Raw genomic sequence first — 18909 nt, 5'->3', positions numbered from 1 at the left:
ACCTTTTTCTGCTTATTTATTGATAAATACACTTCTAAAAAGCCCTAAAAAATTCTGTAGTGAACTCTAATCTCACATATTTAATCACATAAATCTGCCAAGTCGAAATTAGTGGTTGGCAACTGATTTAATATGAAAAATTTGAGATACCTCATATGATAATATATAATATGTTAAACATGTATCTTTTACAGATATGGAGAACTGTGTAAAATGTCCGGAATATAAATGGCCAAACCATGGGAAGACATTGTGTCTTGAGAAACCACGTGAGTTTCTCTCATATGACAGAGACCCCCTAACTCTAATCTTTAATTTCATCACTTTGATTCTTTTTTTAATATCACTGAGTATGTTGGGAATTTTTATTTCATTTCGAGACACTCCGGTAGTGAAAGCCAATAATCGAAATCTGAGCTTTATTCTCCTTGTCTCCATCAAGCTGAGCTTCCTCAGTGTGTTTCTGTTCCTCGGTCGCCCTGTAGATATAACCTGCATGCTCCGGCAAACCTCTTTTGGAATCACCTTCTCCACATCTGTCTCTTGTGTCCTGGGCAAGACTGTCATGGTTTGTGTTGCTTTCAAAGCCACCAAGCCTGACAGTTCCTGGAGAAAATGGGTCGGGCCCAAAGTGGCAAATTATATTGCTTTTATTTGTTCACTCATCCAAATAGTAATTAGTGTTATCTGGTTGGTCATTTCTCCCCCATTTGCAGAGCAAAACATGCATTCTGAACCTGGAATTATCATCATTCAGTGCAATGAGGGCTCAGTAGTTGCTTTCTATATTGTCCTCTCCTACATGGGATTGTTGGCATCTGTGAGTTTCATTGTAGCTTTCTTGGCTCGGACATTACCGGACAGTTTTAATGAGGCCAAGTACATCACTTTCAGCATGTTGCTCTTCTGCAGTGTTTGGATCACAATGATCCCGGCCTATCTGAGCACCAAAGGCAAATACATGGTGGCAGTGGAGATATTTGCCATAATCACTTCAAGCTGTGGCCTTCTCTTCTGTATATTTCTACCCAAATGTTATATTATTTTACTAAAACCAGAAATAAATACAAAGCAATTATTACTGGGAAATAAACAGAAAATCACAGTAAATCTTTGATATATTGCATACATGTTTAGCAACTATACTATTCACTACAAACATATATATGTGTTACATTCTTATAATATGTAGGTATATATATTATTTCTTACTACAAATATATGATTTCAACCAATACTGATATTCCATTGCTTTTCTACTAAACAATAAAGCTTTTGCTTTCTCTTTCTTTCATTATTTGTCGAATATACAAAGATGTCTTCTTGTTACATATCATTTAAAAGCTTTCTATTTCCCATCTGTGTTTAACCATATAAAACACATTTTACCTATCCAGATAAAAACAAAAATAAAACTTTAGCCTTTTATTTGCTCATTTTAGATTGCCAGGAAAGGAAGAAAATGAATCAAAATATCCAGTAACCATTCTGCATCACGTCTTAATGTCTCCCCCCCCATGTAGTTAATGGATATATGGATGATAAAAACAGAAAATTTCAATGATCGTTCATAAATAAAATGCACATGTTATATAACCCATTGGGTTCCAGTTGATGAATTCACCACACCTCCCTTCTTCTAGGAGGGACACACTCAAAAACCATAAACCTCAAATTCATATCAGTGTTTCAACACAGGTCATTTGACATTAACCTTCCAAATAGTAGATCTGTGTTGCAATATCTGGGTTTGTATCTGTAATGTGGTCTCTCCAGCCACTAGGAGACAGAATAACACATAACAGAAGATAAAATATCCTTTAGATTGATAGTTGCATTCCAGAATAGGGATGTCGCGGACTGTTCGCCGGCGAACTTGTTCGCGCGAACATCGACCGTTCGCGTCCGCCGAATGTTCGCGAACGTAACGCAACGTTCGCCAATTTGGGTTCGCCTTAGCTGGCGCTTTTTTTTGCCATTTCTCCCCCAGACCAGCAGATACATGGCAGCCAATCAGGAAGCTCTCCCTCCTGGACCACCCCCACACCCCCTGGACCACTCCCCTTCCATATATAAACTGAAGCCCTGCAGCGTTTTTTCATTCTGCCTGTGTGTGCTTGGAAGAGCTAGTGTAGGGAGAGAGCTGTTAGTGATTTGAGGGACAGTTGATAGTAAGTTTGCTGGCTAGTAATCTACTTGATACTGCTCTGTATTGTAGGGACAGAACTCTGCAGGGATTTGAGGGACATTTTAGGTTAGGTAGCTTTGCTGCTGGCTAGTAATCTACCTTCTACTGCAGTGCTCTGTATGTAGCTGCTGTGGGCAGCTGTCTGTCCTGCTGCTGATCTCTCATCTGCATCTGTTCTTCAAACCACTGCCACCTAGCTGTGTGAGCTTTTTCACATTCTGTCTAAATATCAATAATAATACCGTCTCCAGAAACACCACCTGAGTGACGTAATGTGATTTCTGCCCTTTACAGCACAAAACGCAGCGCTGTGTCAACAATGGATTTTTTAGAAACATATTTGCCCTTGATCCCCCTCTGGCATGCCACTGTCCAGGTCGTTGCACCCTTTAAACAACTTTAAAATCATTTTTCTGGCCAGAAATGTCTTTTCTAGCTTTTAAAATTCGCCTTCCCATTGAAGTCTATGGGGTTCGCAACGTTCGCGAACCGTTCGCATTTTTGTCCGGACGTTCGCGAACATGTCCGCGAACATTTTTTCCGACGTTCGCTACATCCCTATTCCAGAATGCTCAAAGACACCCATTTACTCAAACAACAATATTGATTACAAGACAAGCAGAGAAACATACCCTGATATTGGGCACCAATGAAGTCTGACTTTGCTTAACTGGTCCCTGGTCCCTGGTAAATTCAGGTATGTACATGTGATCACTTCGGGGTGTTTAACTTTTGGCACCCCAAGTAAAAAACCTTTCCTTCTCCTTTAAAGGGGAACTATCATGAATGGTAATCTGTTTAATTCAACATAGTAATAATAGGCAGCTTGGCTTCTGAGCAGAGAGGAGTGAGAGTGATCCAATCCTTCTTCACTGACATCTAACATTCTAACACCACCTGCCCATCTTTATTATTTGATAGAAAACCTAGAGAAAAAGTTTGAAGGCACCTTGTCTGTCTGTCACCTGCCTCACAAAACACATAGTATTTTATTTGTTGAACATTTATGAGAAAAACATGAAAGAAGCCACACATCTCTTGTTTTTATTTTATTTCTTGAGCAGCAAATATTGACTTAGTTAGTACAAAGGTTTTCACCTATGTCAGCCATCCATATCAGACAGGATGTCCCAGAACCCACCTATATTTTATGAATGTTGGATTGTTTAAAAAGGAAGTGTCTGACAAGGCTTCCCAAGTACACTTTCTCCCTTTTTAATGGAAGTCTCATTTTCATATTTGCAATGAAAGAAGACCTGTTACTTAAGGACTTACTGACATCATGTCTGACACGTGATTGTGTTTTTTTTCAAAATGGTTCAACTTGAAATATATTCCCATTGTTCTAAAAGGTGTTACTGATCATAATTCAACAAAGAAAATGGGGGAAAACTAGAAAAATATACAGTGTGGCGTATTCAGTGTTATAATTCCCAATGTAACCCTAATGTGCAGATGAATCAATTCAAACACACACACCATCAAGTATAGTGAGTCCTGTTTTAGAAAAGGGAAAAGTTTTTATAGAGTATGTTACAGGGCAACCCTTTTGAAATAAAAAGAAAACAAATGGTGTAAAGATGATACTTTTATTGGCTAACTAAGACAATCATAGCAAGATTTCAGAATAATTTAGTTCCTTTTTTTTTAATTCCCTTTTTCAAGCTGATTACAATGAAGTTGTGGTGTTCTCTGGTAAATATACAACATTCAGCTCATAGGTCACATGACCAACAAAAAGGAATATCAATCTATGTGTGAGGTGTTGAAGTCATTTACAAGGGGATCTGCATGAGACAAGCAGATAAGGTACAAGATAATGTGGGTCAAAGAGGCTGAATATAAATTAGGTCTGAATTAATGGAATGTGGAATTAAAGGAATTCCATATGATCTCTTTGTCCATATCCAGATATGTTGGTATTTGTGACCTGGTGCAGGCTTTTCTTAGTCCATATAATTAGCCAGAAATCCAAGACCCAGGTTTAGTCCCTTCTCCAAAGAATTGAGAGTTTCCATTAGTTTTATTCCCACTCTTTTCTTTCATTATCTGTTTTAAAATTGCCCTTTAGAACTAAAATTCTTAAATCCTTTATGGAGGGAGCTGAACAGAGCCAGTCGAGTAGCTGTAAGACTGTCAAGTACAGAGAAGCTGTTAAATCTGTGGAATCTGTGGAGGTACAGATTGAGCCCAGCCTGTTCCCTGCCAAGATGCTAGAGATTCAGAAGGATAAAGGTGCAACTGATGAGATTTATCCTGCTGCAGTGCTGCCTATAATCTTCAGTGTGATTGCCTCTGAGAGCAAGGGAGTATACCGGCATGGATGCAAGCGTGGGGCCCCAAAGTGAAGACAGGTCTTGTGTATTTACCTGCTACATAAGAGCTACTTTTGGGAAATGGCTACCTGGGGAATAAGAGCTGTGTGGTTATTGACCCCTTCCGGAGGATTGGGACTTTGATAATAAAAAGGACTGTGTTGGAGCAACAGTTAAGTACCTAATAGTGATTTAGGTAGTGCATGATGTGTAGGAGTGCATGATGTATTCATTTTCCCAAGTTTTACTTCAGTTTATATAAAGTTTATACTTGTTTCATTTCCAAACTGTGTGTGTTTTATTATTCCTAGTGGAATCCCCCTGAGGTGTGTTCCTCAGTGTTCCCTAGGTGGAGGCACTGCACTGTAATTCCCAGTTCCCGGTACTTTTCATACACAAAAGGGACTCAGGGCCCCTGGATTGCCAAGGGTATGTTGCTATTTAAAGAGACAGTAACCAAATTAGGGTTATACATGTGTTACACAATCTTAAATTTTTTAACTGATTTTCAACCTTAATTTGCCTGGAAAAGGAAAAAAAGAGAGTAATATAGTCCCATCTTGCTCTTATTTTATTGTTTACTTTTATTTCTGTTACCTTCAGTTTGTATAAGAGAATAAAACATGTTACTTCATCAACTGTATACTAGTATAGAATATATATCAGAATCTTTCATCATTTATTTAATTAACAAATTGAAAGTGTTGTATCTATGGGTTCCATATTTTCCAATAGTATGTGCTTTTGTTATGACTAATTGCTGTCAATTCCTCCATTTTTCTAATTTCTTCCATGAATTTTACCCGGTAAAACTCATCCTGACATGTACCTTTTTCGGACTCTTAGGGATTAGGGCTTTTGCTACACGAAGCAGGTAGATTAATAATCTATTTTTAATCACCTTCTTTATCTCTATATCATAATGCAGAATTAATTTGGGCAGAAATTCTAAACCAATGTTTTCTTGTTTGATAGTCTCTATTTTCTATTGTATATCATCCCAGTATTTCTTTACAGTTTTACAGGTATACCAAATGTGTGTATAGGTACCTTCCTCAGATTGGCATCTCCAATATTGATTAGATGTGCTTGGAAATGTTTTCTTAATTTTCATTGGTGTATAGTACTACCTGGATAGTAACTTATAATTCATTTCTTGTGTCTTAGATGCAATTGTAGTCTTATGGATTGACTTATATATTGCTGTCCGGTTCTCTTCTGTTAGGGATACCTTTTGCTCTCTTTCCCATGCATCTCTATGACTGATACTCATTGGTATACTATCTGAGCTTAAGTATCTATATATTAGAGAGATAGGTTTTTTAAAAGTTGAAATTAAAGTTTTAAGTTTCCATGTTTGTAGTGGGGTATCTTGAGTACAGCTATTGATATAATGATGTAATTGATTATGGAACCAAGAGTCCCTTGGATTGGGACCCCATCTCCGTTGGACTTTGGCCAGGGATACAACTCTATTATTCTGTATGAAATCAATTATCAAAGTTGGTCTATTTTTAAAAGTTCCCTAATGTTGGAATGCTTGTTTATCCATGCTGGGTGTGTAATTTAAGTTTTGCATTAGTGTTTTAAGACTATATGGGGAGTGTGAACCGGTAACTGGAACACAGTGCAAAGGGAGATGTATTTCCCCTAGGTTCATGTCTTACTCCCATATGTACAGCAGTTCTGAGTGGGTTAATTCCCCTAGAAAGTCTCACCTGGGGAATAATTAGGAGGCTAGACCTGCTGCTGCTAGAGAGGGTTGGGGCTCAGAGAGGAAGAGTGAGACACACACTGAGGAGAGCTGGGAGCTGAGTGTGGCCATTGGAAGAGGCTGTTTATTTTTCCCCAAAAGGAAAGGACTTTGTAAAGGTTCTGTGACTCTGGGGAGTTGTACTGTTTGTGTTTGACCGGGAATCCCAGTAGGGGACCGGTAGTAGAGAGGGAAACTACCCTGTGTATTAGTTAGAGCCCAAGTGTGGCAAGGATTTTGTTTTGTTTTATGCTGCTTTGCTCCCAAAGTCTTTATATGTGAACAATAAATGGACTTTTCCCTGTTCAAGACCTGTCTGTTCGTCTGATCCTGTTCACAGGAGTTAGAGATCTTGTGTTTATTAGAGGCAGTATTCCATACTATTAAAGTTGCACCCATCAGTAGGATGGTGTTTTATATTAACTGGAGCGTTGATTTCTTTTGCCCAGATTGTGTTTAGTAAGGGTATGGATATTTTTGCTTGTTCTACAGCTAAACATATTTTGTCTGTGTTTTTTGTTTTCCATTGTAGTATTCTGTATAAAGGAATTGCAATGTAATAGAGATATACTTAAGGTTCTGATAATCCTCCTTTCAATTTGTTTTATGTCAATATTTGGTAACTTATTCTCAGATTTTTTTCTCCCCATATTCATTTAGATATTATTGATTTCATCTTTGTAAAAAAATAATTTTGGGATGTATATTGGAGTATTTTGTAAGAAGAACAATATCTTTGGCACTGCTAACATTTCAATTGTTTGGATCCTTCCCATCCATGACAGGCACGATTTGTTCCCTTTACTCAGCAGAGGTGGTATTGAATCTAGTTCACGTTATCCTTATACAGAGATGATAAATCATTTGATATTTTGATCCCTAAATACATCATCATTTTTTTTTTTTTTGCCCATTGGAATGAAAAGGATTCAGCAAGATGAGATACTATTTTTGTAGGTAAGTTGATATTCAATGCCTCTGATGTATTCAAATAAATCTTAAAGTTGGATAATTCTTCAAGTGTTAAAAATATTAGGTAGTGAAGTTAATGGTTTTATAATAAACAATAACAGGTCATCCACAAAAGCCGCTGCTTTGTATTATATATTATTAATTATTAAGCCTGTTATATCTGGGTTGTTTCTTATAGTATTCAATAACATTTCCATAACCATCACAAAGAGGACTGGGGACAGAGGGCATCCCTGCCATGTACCATTGTTTATTTTAATTTGCGGACATAAGATGCTGTTAACTCTTACTTTTGCTGTTGTGGATTTATAGAGGGCCATGATTCTATTGATTGTTGTTTCTTTTAGACCAAACCCACATAATGTACTGTATGTTTTAGGAAGTTCCAAGACACCCTATCAAAGGCCTTTTCCGCATCAGTTGTTAATATCATGGTTGAGATATCTTTTTTTACATAATGAATTAAAGAAATGACTTAAGTGGTATTGTCCTTTCTTTCTCTGTTCTGGATTTTTTATTTGGAGGGTAATTTTTTAATCTATTAGCTATTAGTTTAGCATATATTTTGTTGTCAACATTAATAATTGAGATTTGGCTGTAATTACTACATAGATGGGGATCTTTATTAGGTTTTGGAATAATAGAGCCTCTTGAGCTTGTTTGGGTGTTGCACAGTTGGTTCCTCAGGAGTTAAAATATTGGAGAAGGGGTTACGAAATGGTATCTTGTATCTTGTAAATGTCTTGTAATATGCCACTCAAAATCCATCATGACCAGGGTTTTTTTTAGCTAATAATTCCTGTATGGTTTTGGTTAATTCTTTCTTTGTGATGGTGAATCTAATCTAATCTTCGTCTTGTTGTGACATAGGTTTTTTTTTTATAGAATTTTTGATGAACTTCTTTATGTTTACTTATTCTTTAGTACTAGGGGGATTCTTTCTTAATATTGTATAGTTCCTGGTAGCATTCCTTGAAACATTCTGCTATTTTTGGCGATATATTTTTTTTATCCTTAATAGCTTGTATATGGGTGAGGGGTTGTATTGCTCGTAATTTATTAGCAATTTGCCTGTTACATTTATCTCCTAATTCACATGTTTTTTTTGTTTACACTTTAGGTAAGCCTTGTATGAATATTGATCCAGAAGAGCTTTAAGTTATCTTTTTCCTTCAAGCTCTTCTCAAGTAAGTATTCATAGTGATTCTTTGTGGGTGCATTCTAATTTTTGTATTTTAGTAGAACGCATTTATATGTCACCCATATCATCCCCGGATCCATTCCAGGTAAAAAATTTTCTTTAATAATCTTTTGTAAGAATTGTTTAATTTGGGATCTATTTGCTTCATTATATAATATGAAGTTAAGTTTCCAATTGTACATTGGTTTAGTAGAGTTTGCAATATATATTTCTCAAATAACTGGAGCATGATCAGATAGAGTTGTCAGAACAATATCTATTTTCTTCACTAGGTGCAACCAATTATGATTCATAAATACATAATCTAGCCTAATTTAACAATTATACTGTTTTGCATAGTGTGTATAATCTTTTGTATTGGGGTGGTAGCATCTCCATGTGTCCATTAGATTTAAATTTGCCTTTTGCTTGTTTGACCTGTTTTAGTTGTTTGTATGACAAGCTTGTTTTTACCTTATATAAATCCAGTATAGGATTCAAGACCATATTCATATCACCACCTATACCCTTGGCAAATGCTTCTAATTGTTTTAGAAAGTGAGTAAGGAAGGTAGATTGCCCTTGGGGCATAAATATTAGCTATTGTGATCAGCGAGTTGCCTAATTTGCATTTGAAAGCTATATATCTACCTTTAGAATCCTTCATATTATCAATATAGTCGAATGGTAAATTCATATGGACTAGAATCATGACCCCCTGTAGTTTTCTTATCTTTATTGTTACAAGTATACATATATTTATACTTCAAAGCACCAAGCCGCAAACCTTTCCAAATTTGGCGATTTTGGTGACATTTCCATAAATCACCTCAAAACTTCCATCCTGCATATTCTTATTTCCCACATAGTATTAGGTATCAAGATAAATCACCCCAAATATGAAAGCCTGGGGTCCACTGAACAGTTTGATACTGAATGTTCACGTGTTTATCGAAGTACATGACATGTAAAGACCCCAAAATCTACCTTGTGAATACCTACTTGATGGCTTACATTTACACTGATTTCAAAACACTGCCAGTTTTATGTAGGATAAAAGGTACACAAAATTATGGTGACCCCTGAAAACCATGTATCTTTGGAAAGTACACATTTTTTATGAATCCAAAATGGATAATATGGTCTTTCTACTCCACACTACTCAACTGCAAAGCTACGCTACAGGTAGCAGTTTTTATGATATTTCTGAAAATTGCCTAAAAATATTGCAATTGACGGCATTTATCTCACCCAATTTCCTATATGCAATTATAAAACACCGTAAATATTAATGCCAAGGGTCTACTGAACAGTTTAAAGCCCAATATGCATTGATATACCAAAGCAGCTGGCATGTGAGGACCCCAAATAAAAATAGTGCATATGAGTTTACTCAGCTGTCTTTTCGCCGTCTGTGAACAAAGCTCGAAGACCCTGAAAAACCATATATTTTGTAAAGTACACATTGTGATGAATACAAAATTGAAAAAATTTATTTTTACTCCAAACTATCATACTGGAAAACTTCACTAAATAAAACATGAGGAACAACAAGGCAAGCATAAAACTGCAATAAAATCACAAAAATAGAATCAGGATAATCTATGAAATTACAAAATAGTGTGGTTAGTGGTCAGAATGCTTGATCCAAATGTTATGCTGTGAAATCTACAGTTTTTAGGGAAAAAACAAGAGGCAAAATGATAAAATGAAAATCTAAAAAAATAAAGTAAGAAAAAAATGTATGTGTGTGTCTGTGTATGCATGTGTGTAAAAGGTGTGTGAATGTGGGTATAGGAGCTTATGAGTGTATATATGTGCAAAAATGGCTGGAGGAGGCAGAGATGCAATAGATGAGCAGACACGTCTGCGTAATTGTAGGAGGGTCCTGCGATGATCGCATTGAGGACCAACGTAGCCTTTATTAGGACTTGGGCTCTGACCCAAAAATTCAGCAAGGTTTCAGACTTCCATGAGTCTTTTATCAAGCTAACTCAGCAGCACATGTGTACAGTTTAAATACATTATAAGACAGTGACCTCTAATGGTGCATTCCCCCATTACACAACAATGTATCTCCCATATAATTAACAACAGTGTATATCTTATTTAAGCACTTATATATATCTCAGTGAAAGAGTTCCATCACCAAAAAGTCCAATTCGTTGTCTGTAGAAAATATTTTTGGAATAAGTTCCTATAGAAAAAAGATAAAAGATAAAATTTGAAGGTAAAACCCAATAGTTAAAAACATATTATTTAAAACAATTACTGATATATTTTGCTTAGCTCATATTCCCTGATTAGGCCAAGGGGAGCTAATGTTTCTCATTTTCGAATCCATCTTGTTTCCTTCTTCAGCAACATTTTTATTCTATCTCCACCTCAACGAATTTTGGGGACACGATCTATAATTTGAAATTTTAATTATCTTTTTTCTATAGAAACTAATTCCAAAAATCTTTTGTACAGGCCAATGGATTTGACTTTTTGGTGATGGAATTCTTTGTCTGAGATATATATAAGTGCTTAAATCAGATATACACTGTTAATTATATGGGAGATACATTATTGTGTAATGGGGAAATGCACCATTAGAGGTCACTGTGTTACAATGTATTTAAACTGTACACATGTGCTGGTGAGTACTCATGGCAGTCTGAAATTTTGCTGAATTTTCGGGTCAGAGCCCAAGTCCTAATAAAGGCGTTTTAACCAAAGAATTTTGTGGCTGGTGCTGTCTGTGAAGTGGACATTAGATGACTTGCATTAGATTAAAGCCAATACCTGGAGTGTGCTGACTAAACCACTGATTGGTGCTATGTTTTTGGCAGTTGGGCTTTTCGCTGCAAGAACGTAGTACCTATGTTCTTAGAAGGTAAAGGGTTAAATTTTGTCAGACGGAGTCATTTTTTATTGTTAAATCCAGCCTGCACAAGCAATGTTCTGAAAACAAAATGTACTCTGGCACCATCTACAGGCAGGATTTAGCATAAAAAAATGGAGTCTGGGCATAGTGTGACAAAATGTGAAATCCCAATGGCTTCTTGTATCCAGATTTCAAAAATGTGTCTATGGGTTTTCCCCAGCTCATTCCCCAGTTTTACGTGGTCACATATGGGTTTATAAAAACTCCTTGCAAGGCCCTTTTATATTTTACATACAGGGGCGCTCCACCAATGAGGGGAGCTGAGCTGTTCGCCTCAGGCGGCAGCGCCAGAGAGGATTCCAGGGGTTGCAAAAAGCCACTCCTGCACCTTTAAGAGCCAATTTTCAGTTTTTGAACCGGAAATTTGGCTGTTCTAATGCGAGAGAGCACAATTGCGCTCTTCGCAATAGTGTTCCTGCCTCCCCTCCCGACACGTAAGCCGGCGAGGGGGATGGCATTACATTTTATTTAATTATAATTTAGAATTTTTAAGATAATGCAGGTAATTTACATCTAAAAGAAGCTGCAAGTGTTATTGTCCTAAAATAGGATGGACTGTTTCATTTACTGATGACAATCATTTCACATTTTTGTGTACAAACATGCTCTTGGTATCTTTGTATAGTTGTACTAAGTACCATCCTGCTGAATCATACACAAGTGTGGCTCGTGACACATGGAACCCTAGAGCTCGTGTCACTCTGAATGTGGCAGTAATTCCAGGGCTCCTACAGTGACGTGTCAATAGGAACAGCAGACCTGCATTAAAACATTCACATACCCACACCTCCCAACATTTGAAAATGATAAAGATGGACAAAAAATAATCAGAAGCGTTTAGTGCATTGAAATTGTTTTGACCGTACCTATTTTATGGCCACACCTAGGGATGGGCGAATTTGACCCATTTCACTTCTCCAAAAATTCGCCACCGGCGAAATTTCGCAGACGCCCATTAAAGTCTATGGGCGTCAAAAAAAATTTGTAGCGTGGCAAAATTGTTTTGACACGCGTCTTTTTTTTTGACGCACGCCGCCATACAAGTCTATGAGCATAACTTTTTTGCGAAATGAAGTGAAAAAATTTGCCCATCCCTAGCCACACCTCATAATTATCATGTCTGTCTTACAAAATTTAACAGGTTATGAAAGTCTGAACGAATTTCTGGGAGTTTTAGGGCTGTGTTTTATGTGTTATAACTAATTGCTAATGAGTGTAATTGTCCCTTAAGCTGTGAGTCTCAGTTCTCCAAAGAGACTTTTTTTATCTTACATAGTTACAATTGTATCTTTGCTTATCTTAAATTGTCACAAATGTTTCTAAGTGCAGCTGCTGAGTGCCTCTAATTTTAATTGTTTCAGAAACTTTGTATCTTTTTCTGGCATCCAGGCAGGAGATCAAAGAGAAAGTTGGGACATTTAAATAAGAAACCTGGGCCTGGAGCTGAGCTGTCAAAATCAGGACTGTCCTGCAGAGAAGGGCACAGTTGGGAGATATGTCACACCAATTACGTTTAACATGGTTTTACTAGTGATGCAATTCCTAATTTGAAAATGTTACTGACAACTTGCATCTAATCTGGAAGCTCAGGAAATAAAGTCCCCTGAAGATGTGAGGGCAAAATATAATTTGTAATTGTCTACAAAAGGAGATAACTACAGTGTTTATTTGTGGTGAAGAACCAGACATGGACATTGAGTGTTCTGTTAATAATCTAATCACAGGTTTTACATACAGTACAACAGAAATATCACTGAGCAGTGAATATATATAAGGACACTGAGGCACAATTGCATTTCCATAGCTCTCATAACTGAACCATAAGAGCAATTGATTTACAAGACCTGAGAACTATTTTCATTACTGTGACTGTGAAAAAGGGAAATGATACATTTAACATGGTCTTTAACCAGAGGTCTCTCATCTGATCAGCTGAAAGTGATATTCTGCCTGGCAGCCATATGGGTAACTCCCTGCAGTACTGAGCTGAGTGGGTCAGACTCACAGTGTCGTATTCACATCACTAAGCCTAAGTATGAATACAAATACATTCAGGATGGAGACCTCATCATAGGAGGAGTCTTCTCTGTAAACATCAAAGTGAAATATATAAAAGATAATACTGGTAAAAACATTCTTGTCTGCACAAAGTAAGTTCTTCAGCTTTTGGCTCACACATATGTGGAATTCAGATATGTCATATAGATAAAGGATGATAAATGTTCTTTATTTTGGTCCAAGGTTAATTTTGAAACAGAGCAAGGAGTTTGTATGTTCTGTATGTGTGGGGTTCCTCTGGGTAAACCATTTTACTCTCACATTACAAAACATACAGGAAGGTTAACTGACTTCTGATAAAACTGTATATCACACAACACACACGCACAAGTGCAGACCCTGGCTCCTGCAGACATTACTCCTGGTGCTTTTCCATTAAGGGAGACGGCACCCCCAGTAGGTACATGTAATATGAATTAATGAGGGCATACAGGATTGCTGCAAAATGGGGACACAGTTCTGTGCTTTAAAGAAGTAATTTACACAAGAACCAAAAAGTATTTCATTATTATATAGTTCTTCCAACTGCATGGGAAATATTCCTTCTGCTACAATTAGTAGTTAGGCAGGTTAAAAAAAAGAGCTAAAAGGTTGAACTTTATGGATGTGTGTCTTTTAATAACCTAACTTACTATGTTACTATATGTATTTATTAACAGAGTTAATCACCACTGTTATTTGTGCTGGTGATTGAGACACTACTATCGCATATCAGACTGGAGGCAAGCATAGGGGGAATAAAGGTTGGAGAGAAAGAGTATAAGACAATAGCTTTTGCTGACGATATGCTAATCTTTGTCTCTGATCCGATGTCCTCCTTACCCTCCCTTCTAACACTTATAGAATATTTTGGAACCCTATCAAATTTTAAGGTTAACCTTACAAAATCTCAAATCATGAATATTAATACCCCTGAAAATATAATGGAGAGGTTAACAAAAAACTTTCCTTTTAAAAAAGCACACCATAGTATTAGATATTTGGGAGTAAATATTACCCCAAATATGTTTGATCTGTATAACAACAATTTCGTACCTTTACTGACAACACTTCAGGAAAAGGTAAACAAATGGAGCAAAATAAACCTGTCTTGGCTAGGGAGAGTACAAGCGTTGAAAATGTTCCTGATGCCTAAATTGAATTACTATCTACAAGCCTTGCCGATTGGATTACCGGTCATCTTTTTCAAGAAAATTAAATCCATGTTTATAAAATTTATTTGGAACGGCAAACAGGCCAGGATCCAATACCGACAATTAATATTACCAATAGAGAGAGGAGGACTAGCTATTCCAGACGCCTGGTTATACTACATCTCAATTCAGTTAACACGTATAAAACAATGGGCAGCAGAGGAAAGGAAGAAAGACTGGGTAGTGTTAGAACATCAATGGGCCGGGACACCATTATTAAATCTTCTTTGGGGTGATCCTAAATGTTTATCGGAAAGGGTGAAGGCTCACCCACTAATAGCTCCTACACTTAAGACATGGTATAGCAACAGATTAAAGATGAACCTGACTAGAACTCCCTATATTCTACAACCTTTAGTGCATAACAGCGCTTTTGTACCTAGTTTGGAGCAAGGCGCGTTCAAGGAATGGCGAGAACTAGAAGGGAGACCTACAAGGATTAAGGATTTTCTGAACAATAATAAAATAATACCATTAAAAGAAATTCAAAAGAAATGGGGAAACCATGCTAGAGATGCATGGAACTTCCGTCAATTGCAACACTATATCCACAAATTTAAAGAGGAAGAATGGGATAGAGAACTGACTAATTGGGAAAAATTACTGGAAAGTAATGAGTTCCTTAACAAAGCAATCTCCAATATATATAAACTCTTATTATCAAATATTTCTCTGGTGAAAGACACAGCACGTAGGGAGTGGGAAAAGGAATTAAACATCAAGATCTCCCCCGTAATATGGAATAAGATCCAGTTACTAGCCCACAAATCATCGAGGGCAGCTAGAGTGAGGGAAATGAATTTCAAAATAGTTACTAGATGGCATCTTACACCAGCTAAGTTGAACAGGATGTATCCTGAACATACAGAGTAATGCTGGAGATGTGGTATGGAAAAGGGGACACATGCTCATATTTGGTGTAAGCGCAAGGATTTGCACGGTTATTGGGGCAATATTTTGAAAGCAATAAAAGAAGTAACGAATATTAATATGAGGGTGGAAGATGTTCCCTTGATACTGTTAAGCTTGGATACGGTTAAAAATGGTTTATTAAGGGACCCACTTACCTTGCATTTGCTTGACGCTGCTAGGTCAGTAATCCCAAAACACTGGAAGGAGTCAGCGCCTCCTAGTTATACGGAGTGGCAACAAGTTGTAGAGGATACTAGGAAGATGGAAGAAATAACACATATCATCCACAATAAGAGTAATAAATATTGGGAAATTTGGGAACCATGGGTCAGGTTTTTAAACAAATAAGTATAAAAGGGGAGGGTAGGTCGAAAGAGGAGCAAAGGGAGGATCTTTCTGTGTATAAACATGATTTATCTGGGGATTTGGCAAAGTGATCCAGATGGAATAATAAAAGTGTAACTGTTGTTTGTAGCTTGATTGTTAAAGAGATGGTTCGCGGGTCAAGTTTGTGAACATTGGAAGTGTACGGTAATGAAATAGCGCTGGTATATGTACTCTCAATATTCTTAATCTACTTTGTGATATTCCTATCTACTTTTTTCTACTTTTTATCATGTTTCTATTTATATTTCTGTCACTTGATCTGTCTTGTAAAAATGTGTTAATTAAAAAATTAAAAAAAAAAAAAAAAACAGAGTTACCAACACCAAGCTGATGAAGGTAATGGTATATTAAACAAGTGGGGATTTCAAATTAACTTTGCACCATTTTGAGAAAAATCTCTAACCTTTTGACTTGGGACATTTACATAATAATAATAATAATAATAATAATTAAATACATTCAGGTATATCTCTGTTAGACTAGGAATCCTAAATTAAATGGCAATTTATAACAGTTAGATAGATCTCACCAAAGTTCCACACATATCATCTATATGACTGTAACCTTCTTTCTCTGAGAGTTTTGCAACTGATGGTATTTTTAGTAGTACCATTTTGACCTCGTGTAAGACAAAACTCAGTAAAGGAAAACCTTTAGTAATAGTCAGGCAATTTATTCATACATAATACAACATAACAGTTTTGTCTGGGTAAGCTGTTGGAGTAACACACAGAATGTCAGCCAAGGACTTACCAAAGACCCACCTCTTGGTCCAGGCGTTATATAGCTTTCAGAAGGCATTTACAGTAATTGTGACAAGGATTCATGGAAATACCATACATAGTCTGACTCCTCCTTGTACAATTAATGTCTAAATGATTTACTTAGTCTTACATGTTATCAAAGGAATGTTGTAACATACTGTGCCTAGCTCCAACGGTCCACAACCTCGCAATCAGCTATTGGCTAACCAAGGCCATTGTGGTATTTCCAGTAATTTGAGCAACACTTCAGCTAAAAGGGGCCCCACCAGACAGGCTGGCGTTATGCTGACACTCTGGAATTTAAGTAACAGAGTGATGATCTTTTGTTTGTATGGCCTAGTATAAGCTATATGAGTGACCATTGTCCACAGTAGACCATTAGCCCTTATAGTCCATCCTGCCTTGGGCCCTATAGCGTTATGGCGTCATAGAGGGCGGGGGTGACAAATATCAACCCTCTGACACTAGCCATTCGTCCGTCTTAGGATTTAGACCGTTCCAGATATATATTATATAAACATTTCTCACTTGAAACATTTAAAGATGTTTCACATTAGTATATTACAGGCACAGTAAGAGTGCTGAGAGGACACCCAGGAACAAGGGAGGTCTATTATAATTGGGACAGTGGTGTATGCTGTTGTGAGTTACAGTTCAACTGTTGTGGCAGCACCAATACAGAAGTGCAGCTGAAAAGCTGAAATGAATGAAAACAAAGAAAACAGGAAGCTAGAGGGCTAGATTTATTTCCTGTTTTTGAGGAACTAACTTGACTAGGGACCGCTGGAACCGCACAATGAAGCAAGAGCTGTCTGAATATAACCTGTAGCCTAAGATTTAAGCAAATATATGATTATAGTGAACTTAGGTTTCAAAATAAAGCAAAATAAAGAATTACAGAGAGATAATAAAAGGAAATCATTGCATAGAGTTACTAATGAGACATAGTAATAATCATCCTGAGTAAGATAATACTGATATTGTAAAATAATACTGATTTCAGTACTATTGAAAAGTAAAAAAATATTCTTTCTTTCTTTCAAACCTCCCCACATACGGCTGAGAAAAGCTTTATCTTATAGATGTAAATCAAATGAGAGCAGAAGTTGGGGGGAGGTGCTTATATCACAAATTCTAACAGAGAAATATAGAGCAAGTATTAATGCTAGGATGACATGGATAGACTTAATGAAACTTCCAATGGAGTTGTTTAACCAGCTATAAAATTTTACCTAATCATTTGGAATAACTGAACTGTTCTATAAAAACATTACACTTATTGTTGCAGCTCTAAAACTTTGACTATATGACATTCAACAAACATTTCAGAAACAATATGAGTACAACCTTCTCTTTCCTATCAAAACACATGCTAATCTAAAATCATACTATTTTGGTCAGCTACTCTATTTATTTGAACAACCTCTATGTTTATAGTTACATAGTTAAATTGGGTTGAAAAAAAGACAAAGTCCATCAAGTTCAACCCCTCCAAATAAAAACCCAGCCCCATACACACACCCCTCCCTACTTTTAATTAAATTCTATATACCCATACCTATACTTATACTAACTTTAGAGCTTAGTTTATGACGGTGATAAGATTTATATTTTTTTATAGATTTAACATTATGGGCGGGACTAGTCTTGGAATCTAGACTCTACTCAATACTAATATTAGCACATGACAGAGTTCTATTATTATGGGGTCTATCATTTTTTTCTCTCTTTTTTCTACATCAGTGCTGTTTACACACAACCGGCTACATATAGAGCTGAGGACCTGGGGCAATAATACAATAATAAGTAATTACAGGAAACTTCCCTTCTAAAACCTTTTTAAACAGATACAATTTTACCTTTGTTGTTTTCATAACTAATCTAAAACTAAACATATAGAGAAAATGTTACATTATCACATTCCCATTGTTCTTATAAATTGTACACAATTTAACTATATCACATTCAATACTGTATGAATCTCAAACTTAAATTTAACTCATTTCAATATCAGTCCATCAGTTCATTATAGGGGAAAGTCCAATCAGAGAGACATCATGGCTGTGGATAGACATATGAAGAAATATTCAACAGTCACTTGTATTCAGTCAATGCAGCAGTCTCTGTACAGTTTTTTTTAAGAGTTCATAATCAGTCCATGGTTTTGATATTAGTATAGGCAAAAATGTAAAGGCATCACAGATATGAATGGAAAACTTGGAAATGGCTCTTTGTATGTATGTAGAGTTTCTTTCAAT

The 18909-nt window shown here is 36.5% G+C and overlaps 1 protein-coding gene across 1 annotated transcript in view; it reads left to right on the top strand.

Moving 5' to 3' along the window:
• Positions 1–4398: 4398 nt before the first annotated feature.
• LOC121398282 (vomeronasal type-2 receptor 26-like) overlaps positions 4399–18909 on the top strand; it is a gene marked incomplete at its 3' end in the record, with an annotated part of 33158 nt that continues 18647 nt past the window's right edge. Inside the window, exon 1 of the mRNA XM_041577286.1 lies at positions 4399–4532. Within this exon, the coding sequence (XP_041433220.1) occupies positions 4399–4532 (134 nt within the window). The remainder of the gene's footprint in view (positions 4533–18909) is intronic.

This window comes from Xenopus laevis, chromosome 1S (genome assembly GCF_017654675.1).
Source record: "Xenopus laevis strain J_2021 chromosome 1S, Xenopus_laevis_v10.1, whole genome shotgun sequence".
NCBI lineage: Eukaryota > Metazoa > Chordata > Amphibia > Anura > Pipidae > Xenopus > Xenopus laevis.
The sequence above is the reverse complement of the archived record's forward strand: the minus strand, read 5'-3'. Positions and strand labels throughout refer to the sequence as shown.